General features: G+C 34.4%; 2 protein-coding genes across 2 annotated transcripts; one reads left to right on the top strand and one right to left on the bottom strand.

Annotated features, from left to right (window-relative positions):
* Positions 1-1,019: 1,019 nt before the first annotated feature.
* On the bottom strand, positions 1,020-3,023 carry LOC121247438. Its single transcript, XM_041145786.1, has one exon. It carries the CDS (start codon positions 3,021-3,023, stop codon positions 1,020-1,022), a length of 2,004 nt encoding a protein of 667 aa, XP_041001720.1.
* Positions 3,024-12,248: 9,225 nt separating this feature from the next.
* On the top strand, positions 12,249-16,485 carry LOC121247145 (probable uridine nucleosidase 2). Its single transcript, XM_041145489.1, has 9 exons — positions 12,249-12,453; positions 13,302-13,417; positions 13,591-13,650; positions 14,142-14,327; positions 14,409-14,513; positions 15,000-15,096; positions 15,389-15,496; positions 15,581-15,716; positions 16,111-16,485. The coding sequence occupies exons 1-9, from the start codon at positions 12,405-12,407 to the stop codon at positions 16,217-16,219; spliced, it is 966 nt and encodes a 321-aa protein (XP_041001423.1). The 5' UTR covers positions 12,249-12,404; the 3' UTR covers positions 16,220-16,485.
* The last annotated feature ends 68 nt before the right edge of the window (positions 16,486-16,553 follow it).

Below are 16,553 nucleotides of genomic sequence, written 5' to 3'. Positions count from 1 at the left end.
ACCAAATTCTGTCTTCATCAAATCTTCCTCAATTTCACTTCCTATCCCACAATACAATAATTTATCCCATCGGAAGGGAACTCAGACAGTTAAATCGATGGTCATGAACACGAATTTCGCCATCCACCGTGTAATTACGGGGGAGGAGTGCCATTTTGAGTTAGAGCTCTGTGATTTCTGTCCCCTCTTATTTGTCAAAGTAAATGGTAGTTTACATTCGCACTATCTGTTACAAATCCATGATCAAACAAGAATCATAGTACCAACTTGATATGTCAAGTAAATTCCATGACATAAATGGTGAGTTGAGGTTCCAATTGTTAATTCCAACTACTACAATTGTCACCTTTTCATATTCTTTTCTCTCTGTGTATATTTTTTTGGCATTTTCCCAAATACAATGAACTGAGATTCTGAGAACTTACTAAAGTTAAGTTACCCTTTTTTTCCTCTCAAGATTTGCATTTTGACTATATATTCTCTTTTATGGGTTGGAAAAAAAGTCACCTAGCAGTTGTAACTATCTTGAATTGCTCAGCAACATCTAGGAATTTTTTAAAGGTACCTACCATCAAGGTCTCAGATTTTTTTGCTGCTGAATAATATGAATGAATACTTCACACAACACCCACGATATGAATGAATTTTTTTAAAGGTACCTACTATCAAGGTCTCAAAAGTTCTTGTCCCTTCCTTTCCTCAAGATACCAGCAAAATAGATAATGCAATTCCTAAAGCTTCTAGGGACATTTTTATTCACTAAGATCTGACAAATATACAATGCATAATATACAATGCATTCCAATAATATATTGAAGAGCAAAGATTTGACTGAAGAAAACTGAAGTAAAATGCAATAATCAGAACACTAAAGAATAGATAAAAAAGTGGTCCTTAAGATAGTATTTCCAAGTTACTGACAAGAAAGATGATCTTTGAACTCAGGTTAGTCAGACTTATAAAAGGATTAGAAGTGTTTAAGAGAAGGTAATAGATTATTATTCAAACAAGCGGTTCTTCTAGCATAGAGTCCAATCTGAATCCCTCGAAGCAACAAGGCCACCACCATCAGTGCTTATGGATTCTGCACAAGAACATGATATATGAGGACAAAACTGTCCTTTACCTTTCCCATAAGTTCTGGAATCGTTATCCACAAATTCAGCAGTCCTAGAGTTGTTAGTTAATATATGATCACTTGCTACATCAACACAGGCCACAGGATTATGATGGGGTTTTAACCTGTCATTACTGCAGTTATTAGCATCTTCCTCCTCATCTGACAAGCATCGGCAACAGTCGGAATCATCGATCTCATAAATCTGGCTAAATAATCCTTCCCTCCACGATATTCTCATCTGGGATTGTGACACGTTATCTAAAGTAGAATTAGAAATCCAAGAAGCTTGATCGTCCAAGTTTTTTGGAAATTGGGTAAAATTGATGGAGTTGGAAGAAGTAGTTAGACAATCAAACTGGAAACTTGAGTCAACAGGATCCCCAATAGATATTTGGCTTTTGGGAGACAATGTTGTCATTTGAAGAACTTCAGCCGCCGAATTGAGTTCAGATTCAAAGTGATGTTTCTTGTAACTCTCTTCATTCAACCATGATAAGCAAAGTCTACCTGAGCTTGAGTCTGATTGTGGGGTTTGCATAACATTTCCACTACACAAAGAGTTCATGGAGAATGGAGAATTCTCAGGTTCAAGATCACAACGATTTTCTTTACCTTCCTTTAAGGTGATGGCCCCCCAACTAGCTGTTGCATGGGGAGAAGACATGACGGCTAATCCATCAAATTCAGGAAGTCGATTTGGAGAAATTAAAGTGCTTCTTCTTCTGTTACTATCAGTAGTACTAGCCGTATTACGATCGCTACATAGATCTGAAGAAAACTCATGAACAGTTGCAGGTGAGGAAGGAGAATGGACCATGGCAGACCCTCCTAACCTCTGCAATCTACACGACCCATTTTCAGAATTCTCCTTTTGATCCTCTTCCTCCTCGTTAAATGGAGATAAAACCCAATGCATTGAAGCCTCGGCTGGTTCAGGGATCACAGTTGAATCATTACCAAACCCAACAACGTCTTCGAAATCATCAAAACTATCAAAAGGCTTAACGCTACCAAACCCAGAATCATTTTCTCCTACAGTCAGAATCCCTCTAGGCCTGCACTTCCTTTTGTCGGTGACCCCAGAAACAATGTGACCAGCACCATAACAACCGGGAGTTATCGTGGTCGAGACCACGGATGATCCGCACTGTATCTCAGGCGACACAGAGGCCAGAACAGGAGGTGTCTTGCTATTGCTCCTGTTTGAGTCCTCCTCCACAACCTTACCAATTTCACAATCCAAACCCGGCCCATTCGCTATCTTAGTCAAAGGAGTACAAGTTGCATGAGCACCCAATGGTTTGAGTTTGGTGACCTCACCTACGTCACCAACCACCCTCGCCAGTTCTTCTCCTTCAGACTTGTTCACAGGATAGCCAACATTGTTCAGAACGGAAGAAGTTTTCGACTTTTGCACGGTTCTAGAACCGGCTTTTTTTCCAGATTGCCGCTGATACGGACGAGGGTTATTATTCAATTTCTGCCCTCTTTTTGTTATGGGTCTATCTGAGTTTTCTTCGGCAAATGACTTTGACAGAGTGTTCTCTTTTGAGGGCTTAGATTTGGACAACTTCGAGACCCTTACAACTGGGGCTGATTTGGGAGTTTTAGAGAGAGTTTTGGGCATTCGAAAAGGGGTTTTCAACTTTGAATTAGAAGAAGAACTTGAGGAGGAATGGTGGTGAGAGAGGGAGAACCTGAGACAGCATCTAGGACCTTCCATAGACACGGAAGAAGCTTCACTACAATTGCTACTGCTGCAGCTGGAAATGGCATTGAGATCCTGGAATGGATTTCGAGAGGGACTCCGCTTCTTCTTCCTTCGATTGCTCTCTTCGTTCTTCGCCGCTGCCAGTGCCAGAGAGGGTTTCTTCGGAATCTTAGACGAGAAAGTCCGGTTCATAGTGCAACGACAATGAGAGCGAGACGGAAACAGCGCCAGATCTACAACTGTACTGCACTGGGTGCTGCTACGACCACGGTGAAACTATTTGAAAATGAATTGGAGGGGATGGCAAGCAAAGTTTCGGCTGGGCTAATTTACCCTCGCCTTTATACCACATTTGCTGCAATACCTTCATGTCTTGGGCTGATTAATGGGCGCAGAAGGGTAATTTAGCACGAGCCCTCAGCTCACATTTAGCCCAACCCAAAGTACTTGCCCATTTGGCACATGGTATTAATTAATCTATCCTTTTGACACGTTTTTAAACTTGAAAAATAACCCATCGCCAAAAGATATTTAAACTTTATTAAATTGATATATTATATCTTACAATTAACTTACAATTATTTATAAAAAGTGTTGTCACTACTACAAAGGGATTGTAAAAATAAATTTATAAACTGAGAATTTTATATGATACGTGAAATATATTTTATAATCTAATGTATCATATCAAATCACGTTTATTTGTATATTTTTTTTATAAAATCTTTTTGTGACTAAAGTATTTATCATTATTTAATAGAATTCTTATCAATATTATATTATTTTGCCTAATCAATTTTATAACTTTGAGGTGTAAATTACAAAAATTATATTTAACCCTATATGCTTTAAAGAAAAATAAACTTTGGAAGAAGGAGACAATTATTGACTAGATAAGCACAGAGCTTTGACACGTTTTTGGGACATGATAATAACATAGATACTTTTTAGGTCAAGTTGTTAATAAAAAAAAAATGATGAGAATAGATAGAGTTACTTCGCATATCAACTTATAGAATGAATCGAAATGGATGGGATAAAAGGTTTAATTTGTGGGTTGTAATGTTTCTATGCACTTTTTATATTAAGCTCCATTTGGATTCAGAGATGAATTGAGATGAAAGTTGAAAGTTAAATAAAATATTATTAAAATATTATTTTTTAATATTATTATTATTTTAAAATTTGAAAAAATTGAATTGTTTATTATATTTTGTGTGAGAATTTGAGAAAGTTTTAATGATGAGATGAGTTGAGATTAATTTTTAATCCAAACAGGGCCTAAATTGTACTTATGACAGATGAAATGGATCTAACTATGACTGATGACTCTAAATGGTCATGGATGTATCCTTTACTTATTTTTTAATAAAGGATAAAAGAGAATAATCGAAAGTTGTCTCTATATTTTGACGTGATTATAGTTAGAAGTGACAATATATGACATAACCTGTTAACTCAACACAAACACAATACAAAATTAAAAAGTTTGGATTTGATATTAACGGATTCGAATCAAAACGGGCTGACCCGTTAAGATACAATCTATTAGCGGATCACTAACAAGTCAACCTGCTTAACCCGTTAGTGATCCGTTAAATTTTGTTACTCAAAATTATAATTATATCATTTTTAATATAAAAACAAAAAAATCCTAACTCTATGTCGTATTCGATTGGCCACCCCTAAAATTTATAGCAACACTCTACCGAGATGCGATAGTCATGAAGTCATGAATGTGTTATAAATACATATAACAATTTTTACAATCTGTTATATAATTCTATTTTAAATAAAGAGTATTTTTACGAAATAAATATATATAAAAATAACAACATTTTATGAAATAAATATATATAAAAATAACAACATTTTACATAAATACTCTCAATTTAAATCATAATTATATAAAAAGCAAGTTTACACCTATCATTACTCGTTTATTGAAGCTATTAATGCTAATGGAAGAGAGCAGTCTAACTTCACATGGTTGAAAACTCTCTTTCTTTCACGTGGATCTACTTAACTAGAGGAATTTTTGTTAAGATATAAAATAAATAATAAAATTTAATCTTAACAAAAATTACTTCTTTTCATTAGTTTAAATTTTTGAAATAAATAATAATTTTTATATGGTATAAGAGCAGAGATCTTGAATTTCAACCTTGACTTTATATTCTATCACATTTAATTAAATATTTTACTTGTTGGGTTATTTATTGATGGAGAGTTTGGCCTACATGTCTTTTGGGACAAGTGATAATTTTCACAGTTTTTAAAATATTTTCTCCTTGTCTCTTTCTTTGTACTCAGCTATTAATTTAGGCTTCGTTTGGATAATGAAAGTGTTCCATTTTATCTCATTTCATTATTATAATTTTTTAAAATTTATACACAAAATATAATAAACAATTCAACTTTTTCAAATCTAAAATAATAATATTATTATAATAATATTTTATTCAATTTTTAACTTTATTTAAAACCATCTAATCTCATCTCATCTCATCTCGTAATGCAAACCGCACCAATGTACGGGACTAACATGTGCATATCTCTACTATTATACTATATCTCTATATTATATAAGTGGCTATTTAACGCCATCAAACGGAAATTCTTGTTTTCCGTTAGTTATCTGTTAAAGCATCGTTAAGTCATCGTGCAGGCTTTGGCAGCAGTTATTTTGAGTTTTTTACTTTTGTCCTCTTTCATGCTTTTGCTATATATTTTTTCTGCTCAATTCAGAAGCTTTTAAAAGCCGGTAAGGTAGTGAGTTTACTTTTTCTTCTTATCCTTATCCTTTTGTCAGTTTTGCAGTTTTTCACATCTTTATATCCTTTTGTCAGTTTTACAGTTTTTCACATCTTTATCCATTGAGTAAAAGGTTATTTTAAGTTTATATACCTTTCCGTGACAGCAGACGAGGTTCATAAGGACCGAAATTCACGCAAATTGGTCAGCGTAAATGTACAGAATAACTGAAATTAAGAATTTTCGACTAATAAAACTTTTGACGTGTCTTGATGATCTTATCCTTTTGCTAAGCACTTTGAAGAATAATCCCTCCATCTATTTTCAAACAAGCTAGGGATCCCCAACAATGCCATGGAGTTTGTGTAGCCTTTCCTCCCAGCATGAAATTTTAAGCAACTTTTATTGAAATCTGCATAGGATTGAGTTATTAATCTTCTTCGTAAATACTCTCTGGAGATATTGGGCATTTAATCTCGTCTAGCCTCATTTTATGGTCCTTTTTTTTATGTATTTATAAAATACCATTAATATAATTAAATGCAAATTAGTTTAAAGAGATAAGGCAGGGTAAGCTAAGAAAGCGGCCATTGGATGAGTCATCTACAACAGCATGCGCAAAACTCACTGAAGAAGGAATAAGAAAGAATAAAAAACACAAAAAATAAAAAAAGACCTAAAACATTAAAAAAAATATAAAAACACAGAAAATCAATACATGTTTAGTCAATTTTGGAGTTTTTCACATCTTTATCGTATTAGGTTATTTTGAGTTTATTATTTTTATCCTTTTAAGTTTTCACAGTTTTGTCAGTTCCTTTTTAGTTGTATACTTTTTCTTAAAGTTTATTATTTTTATACTTTATATTTTGCCAGATGTGCAGTAGAATATTTTTATATTTTCTGTCTACTTTTTCTGCTCTGCAGGTTGAATCAGTGCTGCTTTGGAGATTGAATCAGTGCAGCATATAGGCAATTGTGCTGTTTAAAAACAAAACTCACAGAAGATGTTTAGGGAATATACATCTAAGTGGATAAAAAAAAAAACTGTACAAAAAAAATTATACTCCTCACTAAACACAAAAAAAAAAACACATGCATGCATATTTGACGAGTTTTGGGAGACATTGCACTTTATAAACAGAATGTGTTTTGAGAGGTCAAACATAACCAAACCAAACCACATCTATGCAGCCTCTCTTCCAAATAAACAAATTCTGGTCTTTGCTCATGGTGCAACTTCACTTCCAAGTAAACAAATTCTGGTCTTTGCTAAGGATCAAGCAAATTGTCATAGGTGAATAAGCAAATTCGGTGTTCATCTTGAGCAAAAACTCTTCTCTTCTTTTCTATTTTTTACTTTTAATGGTTTTTTATGTTTACTACTAATTTTTACTGGTGATTTGCTTTCAGCTGATTTCCCAGTTCTGTAAGGTGTTCTTGGGTGAGGATCAACTGGACATTTCTAGCTCTTATCTTTGTAAGTATATGATATTATTTATTTTCTCATAATGTTTGTTAGCCGGAGATTTAAAAAGCTGGAACCTTCTGTTGTTTAACCACTGTGAGTGCATGATTGTTTAGTGTAATATTTTCTGATGGTTGTTTAGTATAGTGCTTTCTGACTTACTTTTTTTTTTTTGGATTAATTGATTATTGCTTAGTATTATCTGTGAGTTATTTTTAGTAGTTTGTTTTCAGATCTTGTTAGTTGAGAGCTGATTTCCCAGTTCTGTAAGGTGTTCTTACATGTTCTTCTTCTCCATTGTTCCTCAAAGTTGGTTCCTTAGCTATCTTTGTCAAAATTTATGGCCGAATCATATCAATAAGAACAGGAAAGGGCTAAAGTCAAAAAGGCTATGCAAGAGGAAGTGCTAAACCAGACATTACCCTTTTCCATTCTTGCAATGGAACCTCCCCATCCCTACATCTTTCCCACGTGAAAAATCATTGAAACCAGATTTCCCCCTTTTTTTTTCCCATATTCTTGAGTTTAAATTTTGAATCACAACAATTTATTTATTTTCTCTCTTTTCCTGAGCACAACATGATAATGGGTGCCCACCCCTCCTACTTTCTCTATCTTTCTTAGCAAAGAAGCATTTATTTGATAAATACATATCTATTTATCACTTTTATGAAACTATATATCTATTTCTATTGGTATATAAGAAATAGACCAATCTTATCTGTCATGCCAGAGTTTTTTCATTCTCGATCATATTGTTAAGAGAATATTGATTGTTCATTTAAGTGATACAACAAACAAAAAAACAGAGAAAGAAAGAAGAATAAACCTCAACAGATGTTTATATCTTTGAAGATATTGTCTCCAGATTTATTTTTTATTTTTTCTGTTTGATCTTTACTTTGTTTTTTTTATTGTGAATCTGTAGATAAATTAATGGACGTTGTTCGGATCTGTTGGTTTTTTTCCCGTTTGTAAATCTCCACATATTTGAAATTTGAGATTTCAAAGTAATTTTAACAGCACAAGCCTAAACACAAAACCTAATAACACAAACACAACCACAAAAATCATAAATTTCAGATTCAAAAACCCTAATTAAACAATAACATAATATCATCAAGCAGATTTGAGATTTCAAAATAATTTTAAAAACACAAAAAAAACTTACAATGGGGAATCGAAGACAGAGGCTGAGGTGAGGCCGACGGTCTGTGCGTGATATCACTGGTAGGTTGCGGCTAGGTTGTGTGTGACGAAGAGTGGGCTGAGGGACGACAGAGAAAGGCTGAGGAAGAGAGACGAGAGACGAGAGAGTGACTTAGAGACATGACAGTGAGGCGGCAGAGACGAGAGAGTGAGGCGAGACGAGAGAGTGATGCGAGAGAGTTGAAGAAAACCAGAGAGAGGACGTGGTGGTGGGAGAAACAGATAGACACGAAAACGAGGGTGGGTGAGTTCGGGGGGATGGGTATGGCAGCGCAAGGTTCAGCAAGAAGAAGAAGAAGAAGAAGAAGAAGAAGAAAGAAGAAGAAGAAGAAGAGATGGGAGAAGTGAGGTTTCGTGCGGCGCATCAGAGAGCGGAAGAAAAAAATATAAAAGCCTTAGGGTTTCAGCAACAAAAAGAAGAAGAAAAAAGAAGAAAGGAGAAGAAATGGGAGAAGGGGGGACCGTTCGGTGCGGCACGATAGAATGGGAAAGACAAAAGCAGAAACCCTTAGGGTTTCATTTCAGCAGCGCCAAAACGACGCCGTTTCCGAAGGGCTGGGCTTCCCTTTTTCTCTTATACGGGCTGGGCCCGAAGTCATCCACACAAAATCCAACTGAAATAGATCACTATAAAATCATTAGAAAAAGCCCAAACTCAAAGAAAAAGATTAGAGATGAAAAAGATTAGAACATAATTACTTAAAATAAGATAAAATAACCATCCACTTAAAAAACAATGCCAATAATAAACTTCAAATTTTTTTTTTTTTGCTTTAAATCTGAAAAATACATAAGTGTTAGAAATAATTTTCAACCTAACTATTTAAAATGTTAAATAGTTATTCATTACTCTATTTAAATGTTATTCTTGTTATTTAAAATGTTATTCATGTTATTTTACTATTTTACAATAGTAAAATAAAATAATGAAATATTATTAGAAAATTGAAGTTTATATCATATATTATTGTGACAAAGGAAGCTCAATCTGAAAAACAAAAATAATATATAAGAAAACACATTAATACAAAATACACAACAACTTTTGCAATAATAAAATAAAATAATAAATACAATCGTAATAATAATAAATTGAAATTAAAGAAACAATAATAATATAAAATATTATTAGAAAATTGAATTTTATCTAATATATTATTGTGACACACACGGCCTAATCCGAAGAAAACACCTTAATACAAAATACACAATAATTTTGACAATAGTAAAATAAAATAATGAAGAGGCTCATAATAATAATAATAATAATAAATTTAAATTAAATAACCAATAATAATATAAAATATTATTAGAAAATTGATATTATTGTGATAGAAAAGGCCCAATCCGAAAAACAAAAATAATATATAAGAAAATACCTTAACACAAAATACACAACAACTTTTGCAATAGTAAAATAAAATAATGAATACAATCATAATAAAAAAAAAAAATTGAAATTAAAGAGCCAATAATAATATAAAATATTATTAAAAAATTAAAATTTATATAATATATTATTGTGACAAAACAGGAGAAGTGTATAAATAATTCTCGTGTCCTTATTGGGTTTTGGATTAATGAGAAAGTGTATGAATCACACTGGTAATGTATGTTTTCTTATTTTTCATTGCCTTTATCGTTGTAAGTAAAAAAATTCATCTTAAAATTTTTGACATGTTTACTACATTATCTATGAGCACATTGAGCTTTATATTAGTTTTCAATATATCTGTTCGTTAGTTTTTTATTAATCATGGAAGCCTATCAAAAATTTCCTTTATATGCCATATATAAAAAATCTTGTAGCAGAAGTTTCGCAGAAAAAATGGATGATCGAACTTATAGTAGACCCCAATCGACTCAACCGGCAGCAATACAAGAATTTTAACGTCGTCTCTATTGATGCAGTACAAGATGACACAAAATGATGCATCATAGTAAAAATATCAAATGATTCATTTTTTGAATTGATATTTTTGTTAGTTTTGTAAATATGTGTTGGATTATGTTATATTATAAACTAATGTTTTATAAATATCGATATTTTACCGAACTAGGCAAACGTGCTTTGCACGTTGTTCCGACCTAGTACTATTATATAAGTGCCTATCAAACCGCAACTAAACGGAAATTCTTGTTTTCGTTAACTCCCGAGCAATGTTGGTATGATTGATCTGCTTTAGAAGGTGGCCACTAGTGAAGAAATTCTGCACAGCTAGTATGACTTCTTTCTTAACAATAATCCAGTAGTGATTGTAAAAGAGGGCCGTCATTCCATCAGGCCCTGGAGCTTTGTTACTGGGAATCTGTTTTAGAGCTTCTGGGAGACAGAGCAAAAGTCAACTGATTCATGCATGTGGAAGGGAATACTCAGAACAAAGAATTTGCTAAATAAAGGTCATTGTTTTCAAATCCAAAGTGGAGAATCAGTAAACATTTGGTCAGATCCATGGGTTCCTTCACTGAATAACTTCAAATCACAACAAATACAAGGTATGTCCCTAGATTACCCAAATATTACTGTCTCAGATCTTATTATCAATAATCCTAGGAGTTGGGATGTTCCAAAAATGCAAACTCTTTTTGATCAAGAAAGCATCTCAGAAATACAAAAAATACCCCTCTCAGCTAGATCAATGGAACAAGACAAAATTGTTTAGATACTAAACCACAATGGAAAATACTCTGTTAAGACAGCTTATCAGGCAACATTAAGTAGTCATGTTTCGGATCAACATGACAACTTAATATCACTCTTTAAGCCAATGTGGAGCTTAAAAATTCATGATCGACATAAATTACTGATCTGGAAATTACTTTGGAATATTCTTCCTACTAAATCACGAATAGGTGATTTCGTTCCTCATCAAGAATCAAAAGAATGTCCACTCTGCAATCAAGACAAAGAGACTCTAAAGCATATTTTTATAGATTGTCCCGTCATTAGAATTTTGTGGCAACAAAGCAGTTGGCCTCTAAATCTTGCAAGCTTGCCTATTAACTCTATTGCAGACTGGATCAGAATGATCATCTACCCAGAAAAAGAGTTGGGACTCCGAATAGAAGAAAAACATCATTTTCAGTTATTTGGGTTATAATTCTAGATTTTATTTGGAGGAAAAGAAATGACATAGTCCACAATCACACCTCTTTGTCACTGGAAGAAGCAAATATCCAGTTGAAACACATTTATGAAGAATATAAAGATGCATGGAAAGAAAAACAGAGTCAACAAAGCAAAGAAGAAGAATGGAAGCCTCCTCCTCCAAATTATCTAAGCTTCTCATTTGATGCAGCAGTACGAGACCAATATTCAGTTGTCTCAGTAATACAAAGAATCATAGTGGAGAGATTTTGGGAATAATAACAGATAAGGTACAAACAAATATCCCTCTAGTGGCAGAAGCATTGGCAGCACTGCTAGCATCCAAAATGGCTTCTACCCAGAATCTAGCAATTATAGAAGGGGATGCTCAATCGGTATTCACATCTATAGAGAATCCAGATTCCACTCCTTTTTGGAACATCTCAACCATCATTGGGGACATACTGCAAAACTCTCGACATCATCAAGACTGGAGATTTACTAAAATTCATCGATCTCAAAATCGATGTGCGCACTCAGTGGCGCAATGGACAGCTACCAATCATGTTTTTGGAAGCCTACTTATAAATAATATTCCTAGTTGCTTTTTGTATATTGATAGTGGAAAGGATCCACCTTGAACTTTTGTATTCTTTATATATCTATAAAATGCTTGATTAGAAAAAAAAAAAAAAAGAAAAAACTCCCCGTTAATATAAGTATACATGTGTATATATTATATGCGCGCATACACAGATATATATGCACATATTGTGAGGGAAATGGCTAAACTAATCCCAGGTTTTGTGTAACAGTGTAGGGAGGGTGAGCTGCTGATCTGAGTGAGGGTGGGTTGAGTAGCTCCTGGCTCCTGCCACCTAACATTTCATAGTTTATTGTGCATTCCATGGCAATCCATGTTTTTTATAGGCTGTCACTCACTCCCACTTGTCCACCACTCACCTCACTTTTTCCCATGTATAACAACTCTTCTCTGTCACCTATCATATTTCTTTCAATCAATACAATTGCTTCCTAATTCATATCAGAAGCCATGACTGCCCAACCAAAGAAGATCATCATCGACACCGACCCTGGCATTGGTAAGCCACCTTTTCGTTTCCCATTGAAGCCCGTTTTATCGCAATCTTTGCTGGACAGTAGAAACATTATCCGGGTGTCCAAGATTTATACTTGTCATGGATTGTTCTGCATATTCAGACCATCTGTAATATCAAGATTGAGTTTAAGAAGGCGGTGAATGGGACAGAGAAGAGTTTTCACACTTTATAAAGATTTCAAAAAACTGTAATCATTTACTAGTTTTTTTTTAGTGTGACCCGTTGCTGGGAGTTGTTACAAGACAGTCAATAAATGTTACTTGGTTTCATGAATAATTTGATATTATTTGTTGGGAGTTTAATATTCAAACTATTTTGAGTTAAGAGTAAGTATGTTATGATCCATTTTCATGTCTCGCGAATCAGTTTAAGAGATTAACAAAGTATATTGAGAAGTATGAACACAAACATAAGCTTGATTAGGTGGTCCGGGTTCCTCGGGCAGCCGTAGCATTCCTCGAGTTATCCTACCGTTATTTATTATTCTTCTTATTTGATTTCAACCTTCTTACCATTAACAGACCAAAGAAGTCATGCGTGTTCTGTCTGGTTTCTTAGAGAACCCAGCAGCAGGAAAAAGAATTCGTTTGTACGTTTTTAAATTAGTTGTCTTCTTGGTAACCCATTAGAGGGTTCTGATTTCTTGTAACCGTACTACTCAGGGCAGTGTTATCTAGTATTCCAATAAATCTTTTAGTTTAATTGATAAGGTGCCTCATGAAACAAATCAGCTTGCCCCCAGATTTGCAATGGGCTCTATGCATTCTAAATTTTATATTTATCTTATATTTTCATCTTTCCAACATAATGGGAGTTGTTGATGCATGCAGATGATGCTATGGCGATTTTTCTGGCATTACGATCACCAGAGGTGGAGCTGATTGGACTTACAACTATATTTGGGAATGTTTATACGACCCTGGCCACGAGAAATGCCCTGCATTTGGTATAGTTGTTTAGGTTCTTTTTATTTGTGGTACTTTTGACTGTGCATGTGTTAATTCTTGGTACCATTTCATTTGCTGGATTGGATTTATTTCAAGTGTACCGTTAGAATTAGCATTCTTTGTGTCTTTTAAGGTCAGCCGAGTTAACTGTTTTCTTTTGTTTATGATGTAGCTTGAAGTTGCAGGGAGAACTGATATCCCAGTTGCTGAGGGATCTCATGTCACTATTACTGTAAGTAGAGACTGAAAGGCACGATCTTATGCAAGGACCTGCAATTTTTTACTTGAATGAGAAAAACATATAGGGAAATCTGTTGGGGAATGCATGTTTATTCGATCATATTTTCACGTGTAGGCGTTGTGATGAATGAAAGCATCTATTCGTCTTGCTAATACTGCTTCGGCATGTGATTAGTGTCTTGGGATTATTCTAGTTTGACACTAAGAATGGAAGGACAACCAACCTGAGGTTTCCCTTTGTTATTTTAACATTGATAATATGAAAGAAAATTTAAAGGAAGTTTTTTTTTTTTTTTTTTATTGTTCTGTTTTTGGAAGGATTTGTTTCAGCTTCATTTGTTGCAATAAAAAATCATTTTCCACTGTAAACCTCATTTTGAGCTGGTTACCTCATTGAAGAAATCCGACTTCAAGTCTACATGATATCAGCCATGCTGTACATTTTCTGGTTCACGAGTTCATTGAATCTTTGTTTGTTTCCAGAAAGATACGAAACTTCGAGTTGCTGATTTTGTACATGGTGCTGATGGACTTGGCAACCAAAATTTTCCTCAGCCAAAAGGAAAGCCAATTGAGCAGTCAGCAGCTGCCTTTCTCATTGAGCAAGCAAACCTCTATCCTGGAAAAGTCACAGTGGTGGCACTAGGCGCACTTACAAATATTGCCCTGGTTAAATATCCTCATCAATACTGTGGTTTTAGCGTAGAAGAATGTCAGTTATATTTTAAAGTATATTATACATTGCTGTAGGCCATCCAACAAGATCCTGCACTTTCTAGGAACATTGGGCAAATTATTCTTCTTGGTGGTTCTTTTGCACTAAATGGGAATGTGAATCCAGCAGCAGAGGCCAATGTAAGTTCTATGCTTTCAGACTCCAATTACCAACTCATAAACTGATAATGTATGTTGCTCAGCGATTCATCCAATCTGCAAGCCCTCAAATGAGGTTATGGTCATGGCACTCTTACACAGCTCAAAGTTCACTCAATCATATGTAGTAAGAGGCATGGAAGGAGAGTGGACTCTTTGTCAAAATCCTAGAAACTTTGTTCTGATAAGTTACTCTCTTTTTGAACTTATGATCTCAGAAGAAGCTTTGGAAGTGAAGTGTATGGAGCAAATTTTCAATATAGAACTTTCTTGTCCCCAGACTCTTGGAAATCCTGTTCTGATAACGTACTCTCTTCTTGAACATATTATCTGAGATGAAGTTTGGAAGTAATGTTTATGGAGCAATCTGTATAATTTTTAGCAGAGTAGATCTTTTACTGATCATCTTGACTGTCATCTCCTTCCTTCACTCACCCTCATGCCCACCCACTTGGATTGGATGATCAGATTTTTGGTGATCCAGACGCTGCAGATATTGTCTTCACAAGTGGAGCAGATGTTTTGGCTGTGGGCTTAAATGTTACTCATCAAGTCGTATTGACAGGTACACCTAGACAAATTTGTGGAACTCATTCTTGATGTTTTTTTTTTTTAAATGAATTGTAATATTTATTAACCATTTTGTATAATTAGTATCATATCAGTGCCTTCTAAGTCATATACAAATAGTTCTGGTCAATGATAGGAATTCTGTTCTGCTATTAGTATGTCTTCAATGAGAGTGGGTCCTCCAAAATTATTGAATCCCTTCAAACTTGTAATACTTGTATGATTCTATTTGTATTTTTTTTTCTCACTGTGATCTTACCACTTTGATCACTTTTGACACATCATAGATGCTGATAGACAGAAGCTGGCAAGGTCAGATGGGAAATTTGCTCAGTATTTGTGCAAAATCTTAGAGGTGTACTTCTCTTATCATGATTATGCATACAACACAAAAGGTTTGTTCATTTTTAAATGAGTTGATGAGTTGGTAGTTGATCATTTAATTCCCTTCCCTGATGCTAGTTTTCATTTTGGAGCAGGAGTTTTCCTTCATGATCCAACAACCCTTCTTGCAGCTGTTGATCCTTCTCTTATGACATATGCCAAAGGTGTTGTTAGAGTCCAGACCAGTGGCATCACAAGGGGATTGACATTGTTACACAACACACAGAAAAGGTAGGTCTGTCTGTCCACTAAAAACCAGCAGCTTGATGGTTTGTCTTTTTGGACGAAATGTCTGAAATGATCAATTTTTTTTTTTTTTTTTAAATACCATTCTTGTTTCAGACAATGGGGTTCTGACCATAATCATGAAATAAATGATCAAGTTCCATTTCTCATTATACAATTGTTTTGATGCTCTAGCTCGTTTAACTATGGATTCAAAAGCTCTAGAACTGTTGAATACTGGCATTGTTAAATTTGTAACCATTAAGATCATAACAACTTTCTTTGTAATGAACGCCTCGTTTAACCATTGGTCCATAAACTCTGAGACGGTTGAATACTAATTTAATTAAATTTTTAACTATTAAGATAATAACAACTTTCTTTGCAATGAACCAACCAGGTTTGGTGAAGTCACTGAATGGAGTGATAAACCCACAGTGAAGGTTGCTGTCACAGTTGATGCTCCTGCTATTCTCAACCTTGTCATGGAGCGGCTTATGGATTCCTGAAGAATTCAAGCTACTGAATGATAAATCATAATTCTAGGGAATTGAGCTCGTTCTCAACAGTCCTCAAGTCTTGGATGCAACTTCTTGTCGTTGATTTCATTTAAGATATATCCCACATTACATTGGTTGAGTTCTTGATGATTTTCTATTGTCCTTCGTTTAAGGGCATCTGATCTGGTCACTAGATGCATCTTTTTTGTGACGTTAAGGTTCATATTTTTATCATCTTTTAATAAGGATGTCGTGAAACAGCCATTTTATCTCAAGTCCAATGAAGATTTGCACCTAATTTTCTCGGAAACCGAAATGATGCGGAGATAATTTGGGGTACGGA

Source organism: Juglans microcarpa x Juglans regia, chromosome 1S (assembly GCF_004785595.1).
Source record: "Juglans microcarpa x Juglans regia isolate MS1-56 chromosome 1S, Jm3101_v1.0, whole genome shotgun sequence".
In the NCBI taxonomy this organism is placed as follows: Eukaryota; Viridiplantae; Streptophyta; class Magnoliopsida; order Fagales; family Juglandaceae; genus Juglans; species Juglans microcarpa x Juglans regia.
The sequence above is the reverse complement of the archived record's forward strand: the minus strand, read 5'-3'. Positions and strand labels throughout refer to the sequence as shown.